Source organism: Botryllus schlosseri, chromosome 6, assembly GCF_051294905.1.
Source record: "Botryllus schlosseri isolate E-star chromosome 6, Bs_hap1, whole genome shotgun sequence".
In the NCBI taxonomy this organism is placed as follows: Eukaryota; Metazoa; Chordata; class Ascidiacea; order Stolidobranchia; family Styelidae; genus Botryllus; species Botryllus schlosseri.
In genome coordinates, this window is record NC_137241.1 from 30992121 (window position 1) to 31013316 (window position 21196).

General features: G+C 40.5%; 2 protein-coding genes and 1 long non-coding RNA gene across 4 annotated transcripts in view; 2 read left to right on the forward strand and 1 right to left on the reverse strand.

The window, feature by feature from the left end:
- The window catches only part of LOC145440674 (coiled-coil domain-containing protein 6-like), a 91178-nt gene that overhangs the window by 50839 nt on the left and 19143 nt on the right, over positions 1–21196 (reverse strand). The window contains exons 2-7 of one of the 2 annotated variants that reach the window (XM_080318398.1): positions 20262–20356; positions 20083–20206; positions 18729–18913; positions 18559–18673; positions 15137–15281; positions 13713–13940 (exon numbers count right to left, since the gene is read on the reverse strand). The exons of the other annotated variant lie outside the window; for it this stretch is intronic. Coding sequence (XP_080174524.1) covers positions 13822–13940; positions 15137–15281; positions 18559–18673; positions 18729–18913; positions 20083–20206; positions 20262–20329 — 756 coding nt within the window. The 5' untranslated portion in view covers positions 20330–20356 and the 3' untranslated portion in view covers positions 13713–13821. Of the gene's footprint in view, positions 1–13712; positions 13941–15136; positions 15282–18558; positions 18674–18728; positions 18914–20082; positions 20207–20261; positions 20357–21196 lie in introns of those variants that run through there. 2 annotated transcript variants of the gene reach the window in all.
- Positions 4340–21196, forward strand: part of LOC145440712 (uncharacterized) — a 399746-nt gene continuing 382889 nt past the window's right edge. Inside the window, exon 1 of the long non-coding RNA XR_013915598.1 lies at positions 4340–4353. This is a non-coding gene — a long non-coding RNA (uncharacterized LOC145440712). The remainder of the gene's footprint in view (positions 4354–21196) is intronic.
- LOC145440695 (dual adapter for phosphotyrosine and 3-phosphotyrosine and 3-phosphoinositide-like) lies at positions 10020–13583 on the forward strand. The gene is made up of 5 exons (XM_080318425.1): positions 10020–10353; positions 10671–10855; positions 12351–12465; positions 12523–12667; positions 13228–13583. The coding sequence occupies exons 1-5, from the start codon at positions 10165–10167 to the stop codon at positions 13350–13352; spliced, it is 759 nt and encodes a 252-aa protein (XP_080174551.1). The 5' UTR covers positions 10020–10164; the 3' UTR covers positions 13353–13583.

Below are 21196 nucleotides of genomic sequence, written 5' to 3' on the forward strand. Positions count from 1 at the left end.
TGGAAATATATTTTCTCCTGGGTAACAAACCCTTTTCGTTTGGAAAACTATCATTTACCTGAGTACCAATACCGTTTTCACTTGGAAATTTAGCTTTTCCCTGGGTAACAATACCATTTTCGTTTTGAAAACTGACCACCACACCGGATGATGTGATATTTTTGTATATTGTTACAACGGATAGTGACAAAATATACACCAACAACGACCCCGATACATTTGTCTAATCAAATATTCACTTGCTCTGATGCATCCCATCCAAATCATTGGTTACTAGCATGCAATAACAATGTGCTGTTGTACATCGACATGTATGTTTTCGGAATTGGCGAATAAAGGGGTTTCCGATATGTCCGCGATGTCCGGGTTCGCGCTTTGGATTTTCCAGAGTCAAAATGTCTGAATAAAACACCTCCTCGACTTTGGTAACTGGTTGGTACACGGATAATGATGTTCGGAAAACGGATGAATTTATGTTCCCCATCGCGCTAACAACTCTGGGTTACTTGCGGGTTTCCTCAGGTCTGTTTACTATGTTGTGTCTTTACTGGTCAATACATGTCGCTCCAGTCAGCTGAAACCGGATCACTAATATGAGAAAGTATGTGGACCGGATCAGGATATTCACTCATGAACCAACGACCAATATTCAAGTAAACATGTTACAGACCGTGTTTTGTCTCCATGAAAAATACCAATGCATACACCATCACAGCAAGTACGTCACGATTGTTCGTACATACCAAATATTCGCGTAAACGAGGTGTACATACAATGTGTCGGTGTACAAACATCATGGAAAACAAATTCATGTTCTCAAGTCTCATCATGCGACGACTCTGTACATTCAATGTGGGCATAGATGACTTGGGGACAGACAAGCAGCTATATTTGGACGTACCACGATCTTAGTATGAACCGCCTCCACCCAACTTGTGAAAAATGCATCTCACACGAGTACAACCCTTTCACGGGTTCACACCTTGATTTTACAAGATTGTTCGGATTCTCAGGTAGACTTGCATCGTGATCCAGACCTCGACATATAGTAAAATCGGGTTGCGTAACTCGCTCAATCCCCGCGTATTGTTGGTCATAACCTGTGAACTTTTTTTGCTGAGATCGCAGTGATTCACCTTGGTTGGTTTAATGTATTTTGCGATTACCATCGTTATCAATCTTTCACGCGATGTATGTCGGATGTCGCTACTCGCACATAACGGCTCCAGCTAAACATCGTGAACAGTGACTCCGGATTGAAATCGTAAACAGGGATTATGTGTATGTGTGAATCTCGAGTTCAATCACGATTTGATAATGTAATCCAAGGTGTGTCTCTGCGGGTTGAAGACTGATTTCGTGTTAACCACTCCACAAGAGGGTGCTGTCTCGTAATTCTACATGTCGTTATAAAACGCGGTTGGAAACTTTTGGTCTAGTTGACCCAGCTACGTATTGAAACGGTGCACCCACGCAGACCGCTGAGAAAACGTTGTCGTTACCTGACTATATCCACGAGTAAATATGGGACTACGCGTAACGTTCCATAGATTCCTCTGGCCCCACACCGTGGTTTTACGACACAGACAAGATGCAGCGGTGGAAATATTGAAAATGAAAAACGATACCTTGGTGACATTTGATTTGGATTTTACACCTGATGAACCATACACTCGATTGGTACATTGGGATGACAACTCTATCGTCGAAGTCGAGGGAAAAGAAATGTACAGATTTGTTGGTGTTGTGGATATTCAGCGAAAATCAGGGCATATGGTTGTGTATGGTTCGCATATTTGACTGAGAATATATCGGTATGTATAATGCATTGTCCATTGTATCATGTCAAGTGTCATCTATGCCCACATTGAATGTACAGAGTCGTCGCATGATGAGACTTGAGAACATGAATTTGTTTTCCATGATGTTTGTACACCGACACATTGTATGTACACCTCGTTTACGCGAATATTTGGTATGTACGAACAATCGTGACGTACTTGCTGTGATGGTGTATGCATTGGTATTTTTCATGGAGACAAAACACGGTCTGTAACATGTTTACTTGAATATTGGTCGTTGGTTCATGAGTGAATATCCTGATCCGGTCCACATACTTTCTCATATTAGTGATCCGGTTTCAGCTGACTGGAGCGACATGTATTGACCAGTAAAGACACAACATAGTAAACAGACCTGAGGAAACCCGCAAGTAACCCAGAGTTGTTAGCGCGATGGGGAACATAAATTCATCCGTTTTCCGAACATCATTATCCGTGTACCAACCAGTTACCAAAGTCGAGGAGGTGTTTTATTCAGACATTTTGACTCTGGAAAATCCAAAGCGCGAACCCGGACATCGCGGACATATAGGAAACCCCTTTATTCGCCAATTCCGAAAACATACATGTCGATGTACAACAGCACATTGTTATTGCATGCTAGTAACCAATGATTTGGATGGGATGCATCAGAGCAAGTGAATATTTGATTAGACAAATGTATCGGGGTCGTTGTTGGTGTATATTTTGTCACTATCCGTTGTAACAATATACAAAAATATCACATCATCCGGTGTGGTGGTCAGTTTTCAAAACGAAAATGGTATTGTTACCCAGGGAAAAGCTAAATTTCCAAGTGAAAACGGTATTGGTACTCAGGTAAATGATAGTTTTCCAAACGAAAAGGGTTTGTTACCCAGGAGAAAATATATTTCCGAAAGAAAATGATTAGTTACTCTAGGTAAAAGTATTTTTCCAAGTGAAAATGGTTTGTTACACCGGGTAAACGCCGGATCTCCAAAGGAAAATTATATTTTTACTCAGGTAAACGACGACCCACCAAGTGAAAATGGTTTGTTGCTCAGGGAAAAAATATATTTCCAAGTGAAAAAGGTTTGTTACCCAGAGAAAAAATATATTTCCAAGTGAAAAAGGTTTGTTGTTCAGGGAAAAAATATATTTCAAAGTGAAAAAAGTTTGTTACCCGGTGAAAAAATATATTTCCAAGTGAAAAAGGTTTGTTACTCTAGGAAACGATAGACCCTCAAGTGAAAATGTACTGCTACTCTGAGTAAACGATAAATCTCCAAAGGACAATGGTATTTTTTACTCTGGTAACGCCTGACCTCCAGGTGAAAATGGTAATTTTACTTGGGTAGGTATCGTATGTTTAGTGTCGTTGGTATTGTTAAACGTAGCTGTCGAGTTGTACAATATACTTGTCGTGAGTATGCAATTACGAAGGGAGAGAATGAAATTGTTATTATGCGTGCCAGAAGGTTGTTGTATGTAGATTTGACAGTAACCCTATCATTCGTATATGACAAACACAATCATGACCGTGAATACATTAACTAACTTGTTCGGTCTCGATCCATGCGATAGACTTCTATCTCCTTACATTCAGTCGTGTCGTGTCCATTTCAATACGGGCCCCACATGTATGACATGCACACACTAACGCCGTAAACAGAAGTCGATGATTTTGAATAATAAAAATATTTCTTGACTACATCGGAATGTCTATGTTGTAGAGAGTAAATACTTTTATGGAGTTGAGTGTTTAATGAAAGCGATTGGTTACAAGTATGTGTTGGGGAAAGAAAATTTATTTTTCTGTATGTGACAGTTTGTGACGAAATGAAAATAGATTTGTGGTTTTAATTGAATTGTGACTGTGTCGTTTTAATGTACGTTTCAACAGGTAGACTTGACACTGAACAACAATTCGACTCACAAAAAATGTTTGTTGTATGATTTGTCACTGGTGCGCAAAGGGTTAGGAATATTTTTGTATGATAATATCTTCTAGCTGTTTTGTTGTGAGGGCAATCATGTGATGACTCAGCACTTTTCGTTAGCAAAGTAGTTTGATCTATGTGAAAGATGTAAGGACCGTGACTAGAAAACATATGTACTTTGTTGTTGGAGTACTGCTATGGCGTTGACATAACCCTCTGGTAGTGAGTATGCTTTTCTTTCACGAAAGTTTACGTGGCTCCGTTGTAATAAATTTGTGTTAACTAAACTCGGATGGATACCGCAATTGTGCTGGACTTACACATGGTGTTCGCATACTGTACACATACAAACTTTTGTGTAAACAACTCTGATGTTTCTGTACGTACTAGTTCTGTGTTGAACTATTTGATTATTAAGATACATGAACACCCATTCAGACAATAAAGTTCTTGTGATATCGAAACAGTTTGAAAGCGTCACCAATCATTGCGTATGTTCGTAGCATGAGCGAATATTTTCATGTGTCATGAATATCTTTCGTATACACTTAGTATGAAATGAGATTTGTGGAACAATAATTAGTGTCGTACAAAGTGTTGTGTTTGATTGCGTACTTTTTTATCATTGTTTGTTGTTGAAAGATGGGTGAGTTTACATTTAAATATAGTAAGCGGAACAACTCATGTAATAAATTTTACTCGTTTGAAAATCGACTCGCGTGAAAATACCGATTAACAGTATCAATGTGAGTAATATGTTATTTTTCGCGATATGCAACCAATCTTCTAAGCATAACTTGTCGAAATTTATCGTGTCATAGTCGGCTGTTACGAATTCGAAACAAATGTACTTCGATTATCACGACAAAGGGAATTGAGATCAACGCAGTATTTCGGAAGTGAATGTGTATCGTTTGGTATGTTCAGCAATCACTAAATGACAAAAATATCAAACTGTGCATACAGCTCGGTTAGGTAAACGATACAGTTACAAGTCAGATGCGATCTCGATTTACAGAAGACAGCTTGATGATGTAAAGCTCAACCACTCCAGTGTGTTTATTGCAAAGTATTTTACACAAAATATTGAAACGAAGGCCCACCACTTGGTTTCATTACCGGGTGAGGGAAAATTGTTTTCTGTTGGTCAGGTATGATTTGAATTTAGAAAAACGATCTACGCCGCTTAAGCGACGCTGTTTCATATCCAATGAGTGAGGGAAATTTCTTAGGGGTTTGATTTAGCTAGTTAATTACCGGTGATTCAATCACATACAAGTATATCGTTTTTTTAGTGATTGAGTATTGTGACGACATTTACTTTGACGAATGACAATGGGAAAATTTCCAATTTCTTTGGTCGTGAGCGTTCCACAAATATTTCCGGCATACATTTAACAAGCAACCTACAATATTCTTTTGTCATGGTAATGACTTTCGCAAGTTTGGTTTTATGATTAAAATTACTTATTCAAATGATAATTTATGATCACTACTTTGAGTAACAATACAAACACATTTTGTAGATTTCGGTGTAGCGCCTATTGCGATTTTGTTAATGCTATGAGTTTTGTATATTACTCAAGTCTAGTAGAATAGGATGCGTCCAGTAAAGATATTCCAAATTGCTTCTGTGTTGATCAAAGTCTTGAAGTGTAAATCTGTAGACTTCACAACGCCTTAGAGAGTGCGAACGGAATTATGTATTGATCGCACGCTTCAAATGGTACTCGATACCCAAAGTGATATTTTCACACTCTGTAAGTTGTTTATGTTTCAATGCGCTGTCACAAATCCCGACAATGAATAGTATCAATTGCTAGATTCAATAGTAACGACGTGCCATTAAGATATACTGACTCTACACTTAGTCGTTTCAATTACCCGTTGCGAATTTGACCAATAAAGCATTTTGCATCGGGTGTTCAATGTTTGAATAACGAAATTGTTGCATCTTTAGTCTTGGTTACTGGAAACAACTACAGTTGTAAAAATATTTTCTGATATCCGTAATACGCAGAGTGATTTGTACCAACACGGAATATCTTTCAAATCAAGAACATTTCAGACAAGTATAGTTTTACAAATCAATATGTTAATAACCACGGTAGGGAAAAGTTTGTTGCTGTCATAATAACCTTTACCACAACACCGGGTCTAATTAACGCGAATAATTTAATAATCAAGTCATGATCAACTATTACATATGTCAAATCAATGTGTCAATCCTTATGTTTACAGCATGATAACTTTCAATGTAACACCGGCGTTTGATCGTATAAGAAATGAATTCTTAACTACGTTGCTCGACCTTTCAAATCTCGTATACTCAAACATATTATGTTAAGCTCAAGTCCCCTGTACCGAAGAGTAATTACTTTTGCCTTACAAAATATACCGAGTAGTAATTAGTTTGTCTTGCAGAATATACCGCGTAGTAATTCCTCTTCCTCTTACAGAATAGTAACGACTTTTAAAGTTGGATAAAAATGATGCGTCGTAGGGATATGAGTACAACCGAACTTGTTATGGATTTTAGGTTTTAATGATTGTATGGACTCGTGTATGCTTGGCTGTTTTTCATACTGATACTGTTTGAGTTGGTCGGGTAACGGATTTACTTGACAATGTTTTTTGTGGTTGACTCTTTGAATATGGTAAGATCGTAAGATGCCGACACGTAATACTATTTCCGTACACTCAATTACAACAAAACATAACTAACATTCAAATAATCCGTAAGCTACAAGTGGATTTAAAACTTGATGTTGTTTTGTTGTTAACTCAAGTCAGTGGTCATGTTTGTGTTGATTTCAGGAATGATCATGACGAGTTGGTCGGGTAAATTAGTGGTAGTAACTATGACCGTACAGAGTTGCTGACATTCAAATATCTTTTACGCTGTAATATACGGATTCACTTGTGATAATTTAATTCTCAGTTATTATTCAGTCATTCAAATCTCGTATACTCGAAATATAATATGTTTATGCCAAGTCGTATATGTGTCGATTAGTAAATAGCTTACTTTGTCTTCAGAATAGTAACGACTTTTACAATTGAATTAAAAAAAAGACCGATCATACGAATACAACCAGAATGAATTAATTCAAGTTTGTGAGTTGTTGTGATATAATCAAGTAAGTGAAAACTAGATTTTTAACACTTGGTGATGTTGTGAATAATTCTTTTGAGTATGGCGAGATGTTAAAATGTCGCTTTGACAAACGAAAAGCCGGATCGCGAATAGAGTTGTAAGGTATCATTACTTGTTTCAAATCAATGTGCAGATAATATCGAAATGGGACTGCGGGAAAGTTGGTAGTCATGTTTGTCAATCTATTTCAATTCAGACTATGTCAAAGTCCAAATACCTCATTCTTGATTATCTGAATTTACCTATAGAACATGTCGCGAATGGATTCCGACACCGTACTATAACTAGACCGCTACGTCTGATGCATTATCGTGTCAGCGATGTAGGATTTTACAATTATTTCATACCTTTTTGAATAAGCGTCAACTTCACAGAGGATTAGGGTTGGATCAGAAATAAGTGAGAATTTGTCGGTATTCGAATCACCGTCTGCGACGGTTCTGTTATTCGTTACATGATAAATCTTACCAGTGAAATCGAGCTCTGCGACAAACTAATTACCAAAATGATACCTTGTGAGTGATTGAAATGTATGTAACATCAAGTCGCGAGCGATGGTTATGTCTTAGGTGTTATCTTGTGAGCGATCGCGGGATTTTAGAATTATTTCGCACCTTTTTGAATAAGCGTACACATCACAAAGGATTAGGGTTAGAGTAGAAATAAGTGACAATTTGTTGCTATTCAAGTTACCGACACTGGCGGTCTGTTATTCGTTACTTAATTAATCTTACGAGTGAAATCAAGTTCTGTGACAAACTGCTTACGAAAATTTCACCGCGTGAGCAATCGATATGTCTGTAACACGAAGCCGCGAAAGATGGTTATGTCCGAGACATTATCTTGTCAGCGATCGCGGGGTTTTGCAAACTATTTCACACCTATTTGAAGTGTTAGTTTGTGAACGCGGCTATTGTTGATATTCGTATCGTCGTCTACGCCGGCACTGTGGTAATCTAATTGCCCAAACATTACTATGCGACTGATTCCTAGATTTAGCAAACTATTTTCACGCCTTTTTTGTTGAAAGTACGACATTCCACCCGCAGCCTATACCCGAAAGTACGACATGCCAACAACGAAGCCGCGTGTGACTGATCCCTATGCTGAAAAGGGTTACCGTGCGACCGCAATAGCCGCTTGCCACCCCCGCCATAAGACAAAAGAGCCGCTTGCCACCCCGGGTTTCGTGTTAGCATCAATAGCCGCTCGCCACCCTCGTCATAAGACGCAATAGCCGCATGCGACCGCACCCATGAGAACACATGGCGAGTCACCAGAGACCGCGTAAGAATAGTACGAATCACGACCACGAGTTTTCAATACGAGTCACCGCCGCCGCCTATACCCGAAAGTACGAATCACGACCCCGAGTTTTCAATACGAGTCACCGCCGCCGCCTATACCCGAAAGTACGAATCATGACCGCATCCATAAGAACCCATTACGAATCACGGCCGAGAGGGGGGTCTGAAAGTACGAGTCACCACCCCGAGTTTTCAATACGAGTCACCGCCGCAGCCTATACCCGAAAGTACGAATCACGGCCGCACCCATATAAGAACCCATTACGAGTCACCGCCACAAGGGGGGTCTGAAAGTACGAGTCACCACCCCGGGTTTTCAATACGAGTCACCACCCCGCCCATAAGAGCCAATGGCGAATCGCGACCGATCTATACTACTACTTCTACTGCCGATTTCTTACTGGCGCGGCTCACCATCATACTGAGCTTTTCGAGACACTGCTATTGCAGTGAGGTTAGCGATGAGGAGCCCAGAGAGAGAGAGTCTTTATTTTCATCGAACCAAAATACATAACAAACGGCAGTGATGGTGGTACAGAAAATATGCGTGCACAGTATTCGGTATTAGATAGGAATGATCGATAAGACCGTGAAGGTCATCTAGTCTGATCACACCAGCATCAAACAGGTACACTTGACTCAGAACAGTCTGGCTGTAAAAAAATGTTTAGTTACGAAAGGAAAATAGAAAAAAAAATCAAACAAGGGTAGCAAATGATCAATGAAGCAATGTCTGGACGAGGTAGGGCAACAGTGTTAGTGTAACGACAAGAGGTGATCAAGTAGGGCTTTTTTGAACCAGATAAGCCTCCGGCAATCGAAACGAGAAAAGATGGGACCCAACCACGGTAAATGTATGTATACATTATTCTCAGGGCGTTCGTCCGTGTTTTGGGAATTGCTGGCATTGAAATTGTTGAGTTTTCTGTCCATAGAGCGCTTGATGATATGTTCCGGATAACCGTTATCAATTAAAATTTTCCGGATATATTCGAGTTCCGAGTTTAATTTTACATCCGAACAGATCATCAATGCTCTATGTACCAATGCTCCAATTAAATTCAGTTTACGGCAGTTTGGGCTGAACGAATTCCAACGCAGATATTGTCCGGTAAACGTTGGTTTCCGGTACACCGAAGTAACGATGTTAATACCCCGGTTCTCTACAAGTACGTCCAAGAACGGTAACGAGCTGTCGCACTCTTTTTCGAATGTGAATTTCAATGAAGGATGTAGCGCATTTAAGTAGCCAGAAAATCGTTAAACTCTGCCTCGTTATGGCAGATGACGAAGATGTCGTCGACATATCGACGATACATGAAAGGATTTTTGATTGTATCAGCTGCGAATAATTTGTTCTCATGGAATCCCACAAATATATTTGCTAAAATCGGGCCGAGAGGGGATCCCATGGCTAAGCCACCGGTCTGTCTGTACATAGTACCATTAAAACTAAATTCAACAGAGCAAGTGGCCATATTCAAAAGTTAAACCAAAACTTTACGCTTAATCTGGTCACGTTATATAATAGAATCGGAGGAAGCCTGGTTAAAATATCTCAGTCTGGCTGGGCGGTAAAATTGGTTCGATATAACATACGAAACGGCAACTTTGATCATTTATATTGAACTGAAAGCTACTGTTGTATATATATTGACAGGCACTTCGGTTGTGACAAAATCTGTTATTCATGAAACGAAGCTACAGCTCTGGTGCGATTGTTTGCTCACAATGCGAAACAAGCGGGTTTGCAAACATTTGGCCTCGACGAGTTTGCTCACGAGGAGACAGAGATGTAAGCTTTCGCAGTAGAATGTTGGCAGATATTTCCGAAGCTGACTGCTATAAATGTTGCCGGGTATTACTTCCAGAGAAGACTCCAAAGCAGGCGATCGCTTTATATTGTTATTGGCCGGCATGAAATTTGGCTAGATCCAACTATAAAATCCCTGGCAGACATGGATGATAATTTGAGTGAGTTAATGAGGCGCAAAATCGCATGGTACCACGGAAAGCTGACGAGGCACGCAGCGGAGGTGCTGCTGATGAACAACGCCGAGGAAGGCAGCTATCTATTGCGACAAGTGAATGAGGGCGAGTATTGCGTGAGTGCGCGCGGAAGAAGTGATGTCAAGCATTTCAAAGTGGTGAGATCAGAACAGACTTGTACGAACAACTGGATTTTTAGAGTACTGGAACTAGGACTAGCATGATGAGTAGGCCTATGCGTACTTTTCAAAATTCACGACCAGAACTATAGAAGTAGAGGTACTGCTCATTTACAAGTTTTCAAGGTCTGCAACGAGAACAAGAACCTTTCAAGATACGGAACTAGAACTAGAACTAGAACTAATAAAAAACCAGTAGTTAGTTGACCGTCCACGATCTAGATTGGAAGTCCATATACACGTCTGATCATGATTGCTTTGTGATTACGTGATCTCGACGACATGTTTCGTTCCAGATATATGACGGCAGTATTTTTCATTTCGGCATTCAAGAGTTTGATTCCATTTCAAGCCTTGTACTGTACTTCGCTAATCAGCCCATGGTGGGCACGAGAAGAACTACGATGGGGAACAACTCCGACCTGGGCTGTCTCTACATTATGAAGCATCCATACCCACACCTTGTTCCGGAGCCTGAAGGGTAAAAACGGAGTGATCTAATAGTAGGGACTGGCGTAATGATTCGAGTGCAGAAATCTGAATCGAGGATCAATTCTAATGATTCGAGTTGAGTAGTGAGAGATGATATTTTCCAGCACTGAAATCACAAGCTCTTTGCCACTTAGAGAACGTCAATGCTAATTATAGGTCGATACTATTTTCCACTGTGGGAGGCTTGAAACCTCGATTGGTCGCATCACAGCACGTGAAACATCTGGTACACAGTTACGTAAGTTAATGGAAATGGCATATCTCTGAAGTCGTGATCAATCCACAGCATTGTCGCAAAGTGCAATGACATGGGTACGGGTGAAAAAATACTAGATTATCTTCGTGTGATGTAGAACCGGCATTAAGTTCTTCGGGGTCTATACCAGTGCTTCCCAACGTGGGAGATTTTGAGAAACAAGGGGGCGACTGGGGGCGAAAATGTTACAACGTCCAATGAGCTACATTTAATTACCAAGGTCAAAGAATGCACGTGAAGACGGCTTATGGGGCAAAAATTTGTGTCGAGATTGACGAGGGGGCGATGAGTCGAAAAAGGTTGAGAACCGCTAGTCTATACTATAATTGTTCGAAAAATTTTAAAATCACCTGTTTTCTTTTTCGGTACTGGAGCTTTCGCTATTTTTAAAAAGTGCCTCTTTTTCGGACCTCAAAATATGGTTAAGTCGAGACATTCTAACTTACCACATCATTCATACTGTTGTGACGTCATCATGAATGATGCTCGAATACTCATTGTCTAATGCTCGATGCGGATTTGAATCCTTTAGGCACTCGATTTGGGACGGAGCTATCCGATACATGTGGAGTAGAGATGTACAGGAAGATGATCAGACCAGGATACAAAATTTCTAAAAATCCTCCACGACCTCAATGCACTGCCGAGGCAGAAATAGAAAAATAGAGACGATCAGAGTAAAAGTATAAATTTCAATGTAATGTTAATATTCTATGCCATAAAATGTTGATTAGCAGTAGAAGAAGTCTACAATCATAAACAGTCCGCATTCTTATCGAAGAGTGTGCATTTCCACCCGTGTACCACCCCTGATATACGGATGTGAATATACACACATGGCACACGAGACCGGAACCTACCCCAGATTTATACCGCGGTATAAATCGAGTAAATATTGTAATCAAAATCATGCGTGCACGTAAGATTTATGACCGCGATATCATTTTGACTTTGGTTCTGTTTTCGTGTACCATCCTTTGGGTGTGAATACACACTCTTTTCGCTAAGAGTGCGGCAAGTAGAGCAAACAGGAAAACCTGCTTCATTGTAAAATTCAAGACGTAAGAATAAACAATTTTGGATAAGAAAGCTTGAGTAGAAGCTGAAGTGGTCTAAAAATGTAATCACGTGAGTAACTAGTGGAAGTTGGCAAAACATACGCGTGTACTCGGAAAAAACAGTGATCGCCTCGAGATCTCGAATTAGGAAACATCTTTTCTTTATTCAGATTTGACGAGATCCGGATGCAATCCACCGTGTCGGCCAACGCTGAGATGTCTAGTTTGCAAACCCGGATCCGGGCAAATCCGCTCGCGACGAAGTCTGGTTACCTGACAAAGCAGGTGACATTCGGACCGTTTATTCTCTTAAAAATTGCCAAAAATGCATCGTGATGACAGGGTGGAAAGGTCAAGTCTTGGAAACGCCGCTGGTTCGCCTGCGAGGGGAACCTCCTTTCTTATTTCGAGGACAAAAACTGCGAAAAACCCATTTTTACGATCGACCTGCTCGAAGCCCGCGCATGCCACAAGTCATCAGAACCAGGTATTTGTGACTAGAGTCCGACCGATATCGGAGTTTCGAGCCGATGCCGATAAAACCAACAGCTAGCACCTTGACCGATAACTCTGAGATAATATTCGACTGATATTCAAAAGATATGGCAACTAAGACGCATTTCAAAAACTTCAGACCATTTATTTCAACAGCTATACAGTAATTGCTATCAACGGACATCAAATGCCACTAGAAAAGCTACAACTAGATCCCGGTAAGCTAAAAGAAGTAGATCAATATTCCCGGTCTAGCAGTCGCACTTTGCATTTACACTATAATTTTAGTGTTCTGGCTCCCTACTACCATGTTCTGACGTCACGTAAATAGCCGATAACGATATTCCTTTCAAAGTATGATGTCGACTCGATATGATCGGGGAAGCAATATTCAGTCAGGCTCTACTCGTGACCGATCCTGCTAATACAATACCCAGTTAACATGATATATAATCGGGTAAACTCTAGTTGTGATAAACAAATCAAAAATCTCTGGTTTCGCGTCGCTGACACATTCTCAATTTATTTTTCATTATATTTGTTTCTCCACAGGACTCCAAAATTGCTTCATTTTGGAATGTCGAGAGAGGACCTGGCACTTTAGCGCCGATAGCGACGAAGACGCTGCCGAATGGTTGCGACTTCTCAACTGGAAATTGAAAAAGAACAAACCTTGACCTCCTTCACTTCTATTTATTCACTATAGATCAGTGCTCTTCAACCTTATTTGGTGTGCAGGTGCACCCTTACAGTTGCCCCTCTGACTCACGCTCCATTTTCTGTGCTACCCTCGACGAAACTCGTAACGATGACCTAAAAAAGGTCATCACTTTCGTCTGGTTGCTTAATCTCGGTTTGCTTTATTACATCATTTTCATTACCGAATAAAAAAATCCAACAACCATCAATATAGATTGTCACGTTTCTCCTGCGCGCTATTGCACCTTATGCAGATTTTGGTGCACCATGGAGTCCGGCGTGCACGTCAGTTGAAGAGCACTGCACTAGATTACGCGCTTTCCAAGAAACCAGTCGTATGAAAATCAAGAATTATATTTTTCCCTAACTGATTAGAAAATACCATTTATAAAATTTAAAAAATGTTACAAAAAGCCGTCAGCTGACTTTCTTGTATGAAGTGTGTCGTCACTTATGTTGAAGCTTCCATCGCAACAGTTTCACCCAGTCGTTCATGTCGAGCTCGTTCTCAGCGCTGAAGATCCAGATACGATCGCGGAAAGTGAGTGAGAAGCAGAAGGTCTTGCCTGTGCAGAAACAACTTGCCAATACATCGCGGCTATTTACAATTTCGAGCGTTTTCAGGAGACCAATTCACAATTTCTGCTTTCGCAATACAAAGGACAATGGTTTCTCATATGCCCTTGCAAAGATTGTTTGATTCAACTGATCCCAAAAGTTTGATTTAGCGTACGTTATGGAGGACAATAGTTCTGTCAGTAAGATTTTAGATAACTATGACTAATCTATACGGATAGATGTGAATAGATAGATGACGGCAAGGCTGAGCAATCAGACCGAGCTAGCAATTTCATAAACAGACAAGATAAAGTCATAGCTTGCGAATCGAATGCAAAATTGATATAAAATGGTTATTCACGAAAGCTATACTGTCGCACCCATTCAGGGAAAAATAAATTAATATATGACGCATTTGTTAAACGTTATATCCCTGCCGTATAGTCTTCGTATTTACGGAGGCACATGCGGAATTACCGTAACAAGTTGACTGCTCAGGAATGGCTGTATTGAAAATTATATTGCATGTTGTTCAGAAAAACTCATTTTCATAAAAGAACATCAGAATTCGTATTCATTGTGAGGCAAACTGTTTTTTTGTATTATATAACATAACATAACATCGTTGGGTTATATTTTTCATCTGAACAAGTCACACACAATGTACAATGCGATAAGCCACAATGAGATGCCATGAGCAGATAGGAGGATGTCGAACGACACGCATCAGTAGCGATCCTTTACTATAACACATCCATCTCGGCCTATAGAGTGCCCGATGTTATAGATCTTTTGCATGGCTTTTTTTTTGTAGCCGCGGCCCTTTCTACTAGTTCTTTCCATTGCTTGTGAGTGCTTTCTTTCGTCGGGTCTTTTTTTGTCGCCGTAAGAATGGCAACGGCGGCGGAAGAGGAGCCCAGATAAACCTCCGACGGGAATCGAACCCAGCCCGTCAGATCGGTGGGCGCTTATCGTTACCACTACGCTATCTCCACCGCCGAAATGATTCATTTGTTGAATATTATTTGCTTTCTCTACGCTTTTCCAATAGCAATTCCCTGCCAAATGTCTTGCCAAATGTTATGGACGGGCTTTTTTAAAGGGTATATAGGTGTTTTGGGTAGTGGGGAATAAAGACTCGGAATAAATCTGAAGTTGGGAATCAAGGCAAAAAGGTTGGGAACCACTGGTCTACATTGTTTACCTGCTATATCGGTCACGCAGCAATCACTACATTCTGACAAGTCAATGGTGTTGATGGGTTTTTCATCGGCCCGATCCTCGAAATAGCTCAACCGATTTTTAATGCATACGAACCATCGTTGCTTCCACGACTTCACAGTCCCACCCTGAATGCATAAAAGCTTTCAGTTCACAACTACCAGTTGAACATGGTTGCAAAGACCTTTCTAACGCTTCCAAAGTTTCATTCTTAACAACATCCATTCTTACTCTAACTTGCTCTTGTCAAGACTTGCAGACACGATAAAGAAAATAACTAGGATTTGATTGCAAAACCATATGTCAAATGATGACGCAATAGAAACGGCTTCATAAATAGCATCTACAGCCAATGGAACATTAGCAACGGGCAGCGTGCAACAGTAGTGAGACACATAAAATACTTGAACAGTTAGCGAATTACAAAATAAAGAAACACTAGTTAGAATAATGACAAGGACCCCCTTGGCCCTTGCGACCAGGTTGTAGTCATCAGACAAGGACAGACAACAAACTGACAACCCGACTTGGCGTGACATCCTCAGACTACGGTTCTTGAACTTCTATTGCGGGGACCCCCTGTGAGTAGTTTCTAGCCGTAAGACCCTGATTGGGACATAGTCCAAGACAATAATTGGCATGAACCTTCTAGCAAAGACCATACGATTGAAACGCATGGACAAAAGGTTGAAGAATGACACAAATGAATATAATACCGAAGTTGGCGTGAATGACCCTGCTTTGATTCTGCTTCACTTTCTATCCTACCTTGTTATTTGTCTCGTTTTAGCAGATAGAAGTCCAAGTATACCGAATTCTTTTATCCAATACACGTAAGAGCAGCTATTTCCAGGACATGGCAAAAGCAGGGCTTTGGCGACCGAGCCAGTTGTTTGGAAAACAGCTTTGATGTATTCCATAAGATGCTACTGCTATTGAATGACTTCAAGGGCTCGGCAAAATCGAGTACATGGGTCATTCGATTCTGAATCGAGTATTGCGCTTCGAGTCGAGTCGATTATCACTCATCATGATGTTAAAACGGTGTGAAATATGCGGTAAGCTCAAAAATGCACATTTTATGCGACCCCAACCCAAAGAATATCATGTCAGTTCTAGATGCCATTAAAGAATATCAAGTACTTTCGACCATTATATAGATAGCTGATTGCACCAATCGCGGTTTACAGTCTTCCACCTCGTGGAAAATAGCATCGAACATATAATCATAGTGTCCTATATGGTGTCGACACAAGCAAATCGCACGGTTCAATGAAATTGTATCACGTCACAGTTTCCATTTGGCTACAGGCAATTTGACGGTGATTTTTGACCGGCTTGCCGAGCATTAAATTTGATGAATCGGGTATCAATCGAAAGCGGACTTTGCACTGATTACGAAAATATAAATTTTATTCCGCTCGCGGCCCTGGAACCCCCACAATCAGCCCCCAATTATTCATTGTCGAGTAAATTGGCAGTGTGACGCAACAATGCTGTCTGGTGAAACGAGAGACTAACTCAAGAGCAAGGATGCAGCCGAGCGGCGAGAGTGGGATCAGCTGACGTCGCGGCAATAGCGATGTGCAAACGCGCCACCGAGAAACGCTGCGCTGTTGATACTTTTTCTATGCGTTCCGGTACAAGCGAGCACACACCAGCCTTTCCTTGACTTGTAAGGGTAGAACTGGGTCCACAGAATATATTAGGACCCTACCAATTTTAGCGCAATATCCTTCAGCTGATAAAGATATGTAGGCTACGTCTAAGTAGTCTACATTGGATATGTCAGATTATTATGATATCGATTGCCTTAGCCCGCTTGTTGCGTAGGGCTCCAGAGATGCGTGGCGCTGTTGATGACGGGTGTCGATACTTTCTATAGTCGCTTTCATGGTTAAGTGTGAGCAAGGAGCATTGAGCATGAGCATACATTACGAGCTTTTATTTGATCCGTATGGGTAGGACTTGGTCCGCGAATGCAGCAGGTAAAATGTTGATTGTTGAATAAAGTTTAACAGCAGGAGTGTCGAATTAAACTGGTATCGCTGTCCGGATTCAATCCGGTACTAGAAAACTTGCGGGCCATACCTGCCAAATGATTCCAAAATGTTACCACCAAATTCATACCTTTGTTTTTCACTGGAATATATCTGATATCACTATAAACGTTGACGTTGAAATTTGGTTTAGCATTTTTCAATCACCAAATAGTTTTTTTGAATGCCGGGGACCTTTTGCGTCAAAAGTAATACAGTGTTATCACAGATATTTGAATTATATTCATTCTGTAGCCTGTATATATATTCCTAATGTAACTTACGTAAAACGGATTTGCAGTATTTTTTTCGCATCTGTGAATAACTGAATGTCCATTGTCCATTCGGCCCAACAGAGTTTGCACTTTTTCGCCTTCTCGGAATTTGGCAAGGTCACCGACGTGGTGCTTATGGGGACTAGAGTGAAAACTCAACACTGTAGTTGTATTACTACAATATGATATATTTACATTATCTAAATTTGCTGTCTTGAGTGAATCTTATTACTTGAAAGTATATTTTTCTTACTAGAAATATCTCTAACACCTGAAGGATTGCGCGAAAATTGGTAGGAACCAAATACATTCTGTGGATCCAGTTCTACCATTACAAGTCAAGGAAAGGCTGGTGTGTGCTCGCTTTTAGCGAAGCGCATAGAAAAAGTATCAACAGCGCAGCGTTTCTCTGTGGCGCGGTTGCAGATTGCTATTGCCGCGACGTCAGCTGATCCCACTCTCGCCGCTCGGCCGCATCCTTGCTCTTGAGCTAGTCTCTCGTTTCGCCAGACATCATTGTTGCGTCACACTGCCAATCTACGCGACAATGAATAATTTGGGGCAGATTATGGGGGTTCCAGGGCCATGAGTGGAATAAAATTTATATTTCCGCAAGCAGTACAGCGTCAGCTTTCGATTGATACCCGATTCATCAAATTTAATGCTCGGCAAGTCGGTCAAAAATCACCGTCAAATTGCCTGTAGCCAAATGGAAACTGTGACGTGATACAATTTCATTGAGCCGTGCGATTTGCTTGTGTCGACACCATATAGGACACTATGATATAATTGTCGTATATATATTAATTAATTAGTGGCAAGGAGCGGAGGCCTACAATTTCTATACTCAAAAAAATCTCATTGATGATGATGATGATGCTCGGCTTGAATCATTAGAATATCACTCGAAATATTACTCGATTCACTCTATTCACTAATTTGATAGGGTTCAAATTATTCCTTCGCACGAATGATTTTTGAGCACTTCTTTGCGAGAAAGTGGCCCGTAAAGAATTTATTCCAGTTGTGAAGCACAAGCCTGTTAACAAATAGCAGCAGAAGAAAAGCAGAAACTGGAATAATGTACAAACCTGTTTTGTGAGAAAACCTGCTTTCGTGGCGAGAGGGGTTGCCTTCGTTCTGTCCGCTAGCACTGTAACGTCAGCGTCAATCGACATGGTCGAGTGCATCCTAATTTCGTGAAAGCTAAAAGGCGTTCTCCGATTTATATATGCTCGAAATAGCTTACAACGTCACTCACTCTTCTGGCTCTTCTACCTGCTTCGGATACGGGTACTTGAGCGTGACCAGTGTGCCGAGCTCAAAATTATAGCCCATCGTTCCGGAGTTGCTGCAAAGAATCGGTTGATTGGCAAAGTGAATCATGAGATGTTTGAAGGAGTCGAATTCCGAGATTCCGAATGAGAACATTATTCCGTCGAATTCCTGTCAAAGAATTGTGCGTCTTCAATCAATACATTTGACCTATCTCTAGAATCGTACCATTGCTGGACAGTGGACATTGCTACTTTTTCTGAGTTTTGCGGCTATTTCGTAAAATTGTTAGGTTGGCTCAAAAAACATTGTATATACCAAATTTACCTCTATTCCCATCGGCAAAAGTGGTACTATAAAGTTGGAAAAATTTGAAATTTTACTGCCTTACCCATTATCAAATTGTACCCAATTTTCACCCTAAGAAGCGAAGTTATTTGAGTTTTTCACAAATAATTCTAGGATTACCGACCGTCAATGCTATTTTTCAAATCCAAAACTTTCAAGTGCAATGACTACGCTTCTACCGATTTGAATTCAATCAAAATTGTGTTGCGTCGATTTTGTAGATAACATGGGTTAGCCTGTAAAATTTGAATTTCTTATTGTATTAATAGATTGTGTGATAAAAAATTTCCAAATCAAATGGCTTCAATTCAGCAAGTTGGAGTTCAACCAAATTGTACTTGCAACGTTTTTTATCCAACCTGACCATTTTATGAAATAGCCGCAAAATGAGAAAAAACAGTTATTTTTGAACATCCCTTATGCATAGGATCAGCATTTTGGATTGTAACCGAACAGGAATCCGGAAAGTAACAAACTTCAATGCATTGTAGAATTTGAAAAATATAGACCATCAGAGCTGGTCATTAGTCGTCCTACGTTCTACTCAAGTACAAGTAGGTAAATAAATAAGTGTTATAATCCTAGTTTTGCCTTAAATACTCGACATTGTTGAATATAAAATTGTCTATAGTCTAATAGTCTAAAATCAAAACTACATGGGTAAGTAGTGAATATAGTCAACACTACAGTACAACATTGAAAGTGTAAGAGTAAGTAGTGTTGGATAAAAAAACTGAGAATAAGTGGAAGTAGTCTGTACGTATGCACTTGAGTAAATTGCGCAAATGCATATACTTGAGCATTGTGACAAAATACAAGTACTTCCTTGGTGACTAACTCACTGCCTCTGTCGACGACAGGGGCAATATATGCTGGTTCACCTAAGTACGATTTATTGGATTCGGATTTTAACATGAAAGACGGAAACAGGATCCGGATCCGGAAAAAAACATGATACGTACATCTCAAGCGATATGAGAACTAAAACGTACCAGTTTGAAGTGTTTCACTTCGTCCTTTCCTCTGACACTGACGCAAAACGCGCCTTGTCCCGCGTCCCGCACTAAAAAGCTGCCTTCAATCCCATCGGTCAAGAGAAGAGCTTCAGCGACATGCCTGACAAGTACAGTACGAGTTAAGAATCAACATGGACTAGTCTTACATCGCATACCTAGTCATATTTCCATGATACCATTGCAGATCTTTAACAGACGATAGTTCCTGCTCATCGCCACCCATTTAATCATGTAGTTTACGCTACAAGATCTAATTGGAAAAGGAATCGGGATGATCTGACAGCTCGTCTCGACTAATAGTACTGTTCTGCTTGAAATTTCGTTCTGCAGCGGATTGAAGCAAGGTAACTCAGTGCAAACCCCAACTTACTTCGCAAATCTCCTGCTATGGTGCATTGATATCTGATGAAATTATTAATAAAAATGATACTCATACTTGAAATCAACTTTCCAGAATGTGTATTCACCGGAAGATGACGTGATGAGTCATTACTGGGCAAAGTCAAGCCACCAGAGTTTTTTCCTCAACTGGACAGAAACGGATCAGTGACCAATCTAGATGTCCTTGAAACAAACACACACACACACACACACACACACACACACACACACACACACACACACACACACACACACACACACACACACACACACACACACACACACACACACACACACACACACACACACACATACACACACACACAGACGCTGTCCGGAGAGTATCGCCGCATTTGCTCCAATGAACGATCATACACGAAAGTTCTTGCACGATTTTTGCTTCGACAATTTCAATCCTATAGCGTTCTCCAATAATCTCGCTTCAGCTACAGCTATCAAATTCTGAAGCATGCCAGGAAGACGACGAATCGAATCCCAAATTCAAAACACCTCCCTAAATCCTCACCAAATGGTCAGGTCTCAGTCAAAGTCATTTTTCTGTAATCCACACATTCTCAACTCTCTGTTTCGGCCAAGTTGATTACGAGCTATGGCCATTTCTAACGCCACCCGTATTCCGTCATACTTGCTTCCTTGCCAGTTGCTTTGAAAGCGAGTGACGAAACAATGATGCGTCACCCGAGAAATG

Bases quoted from the DNA above. Each gene is read 5' to 3' on its own strand.
- LOC145440695 (XM_080318425.1), top strand. From the start codon at position 10,165: ATGGATGATAATTTGAGTGAGTTAATGAGGCGCAAAATCGCATGGTAC. The intron at 10,354-10,670 runs GTGAGATCAGAA...GTTTCGTTCCAG, and splicing joins ATGTCAAGCATTTCAAAGTG to ATATATGACGGCAGTATTTT. The intron at 12,466-12,522 runs GTGACATTCGGA...TCGTGATGACAG, and splicing joins CTGGTTACCTGACAAAGCAG to GGTGGAAAGGTCAAGTCTTG.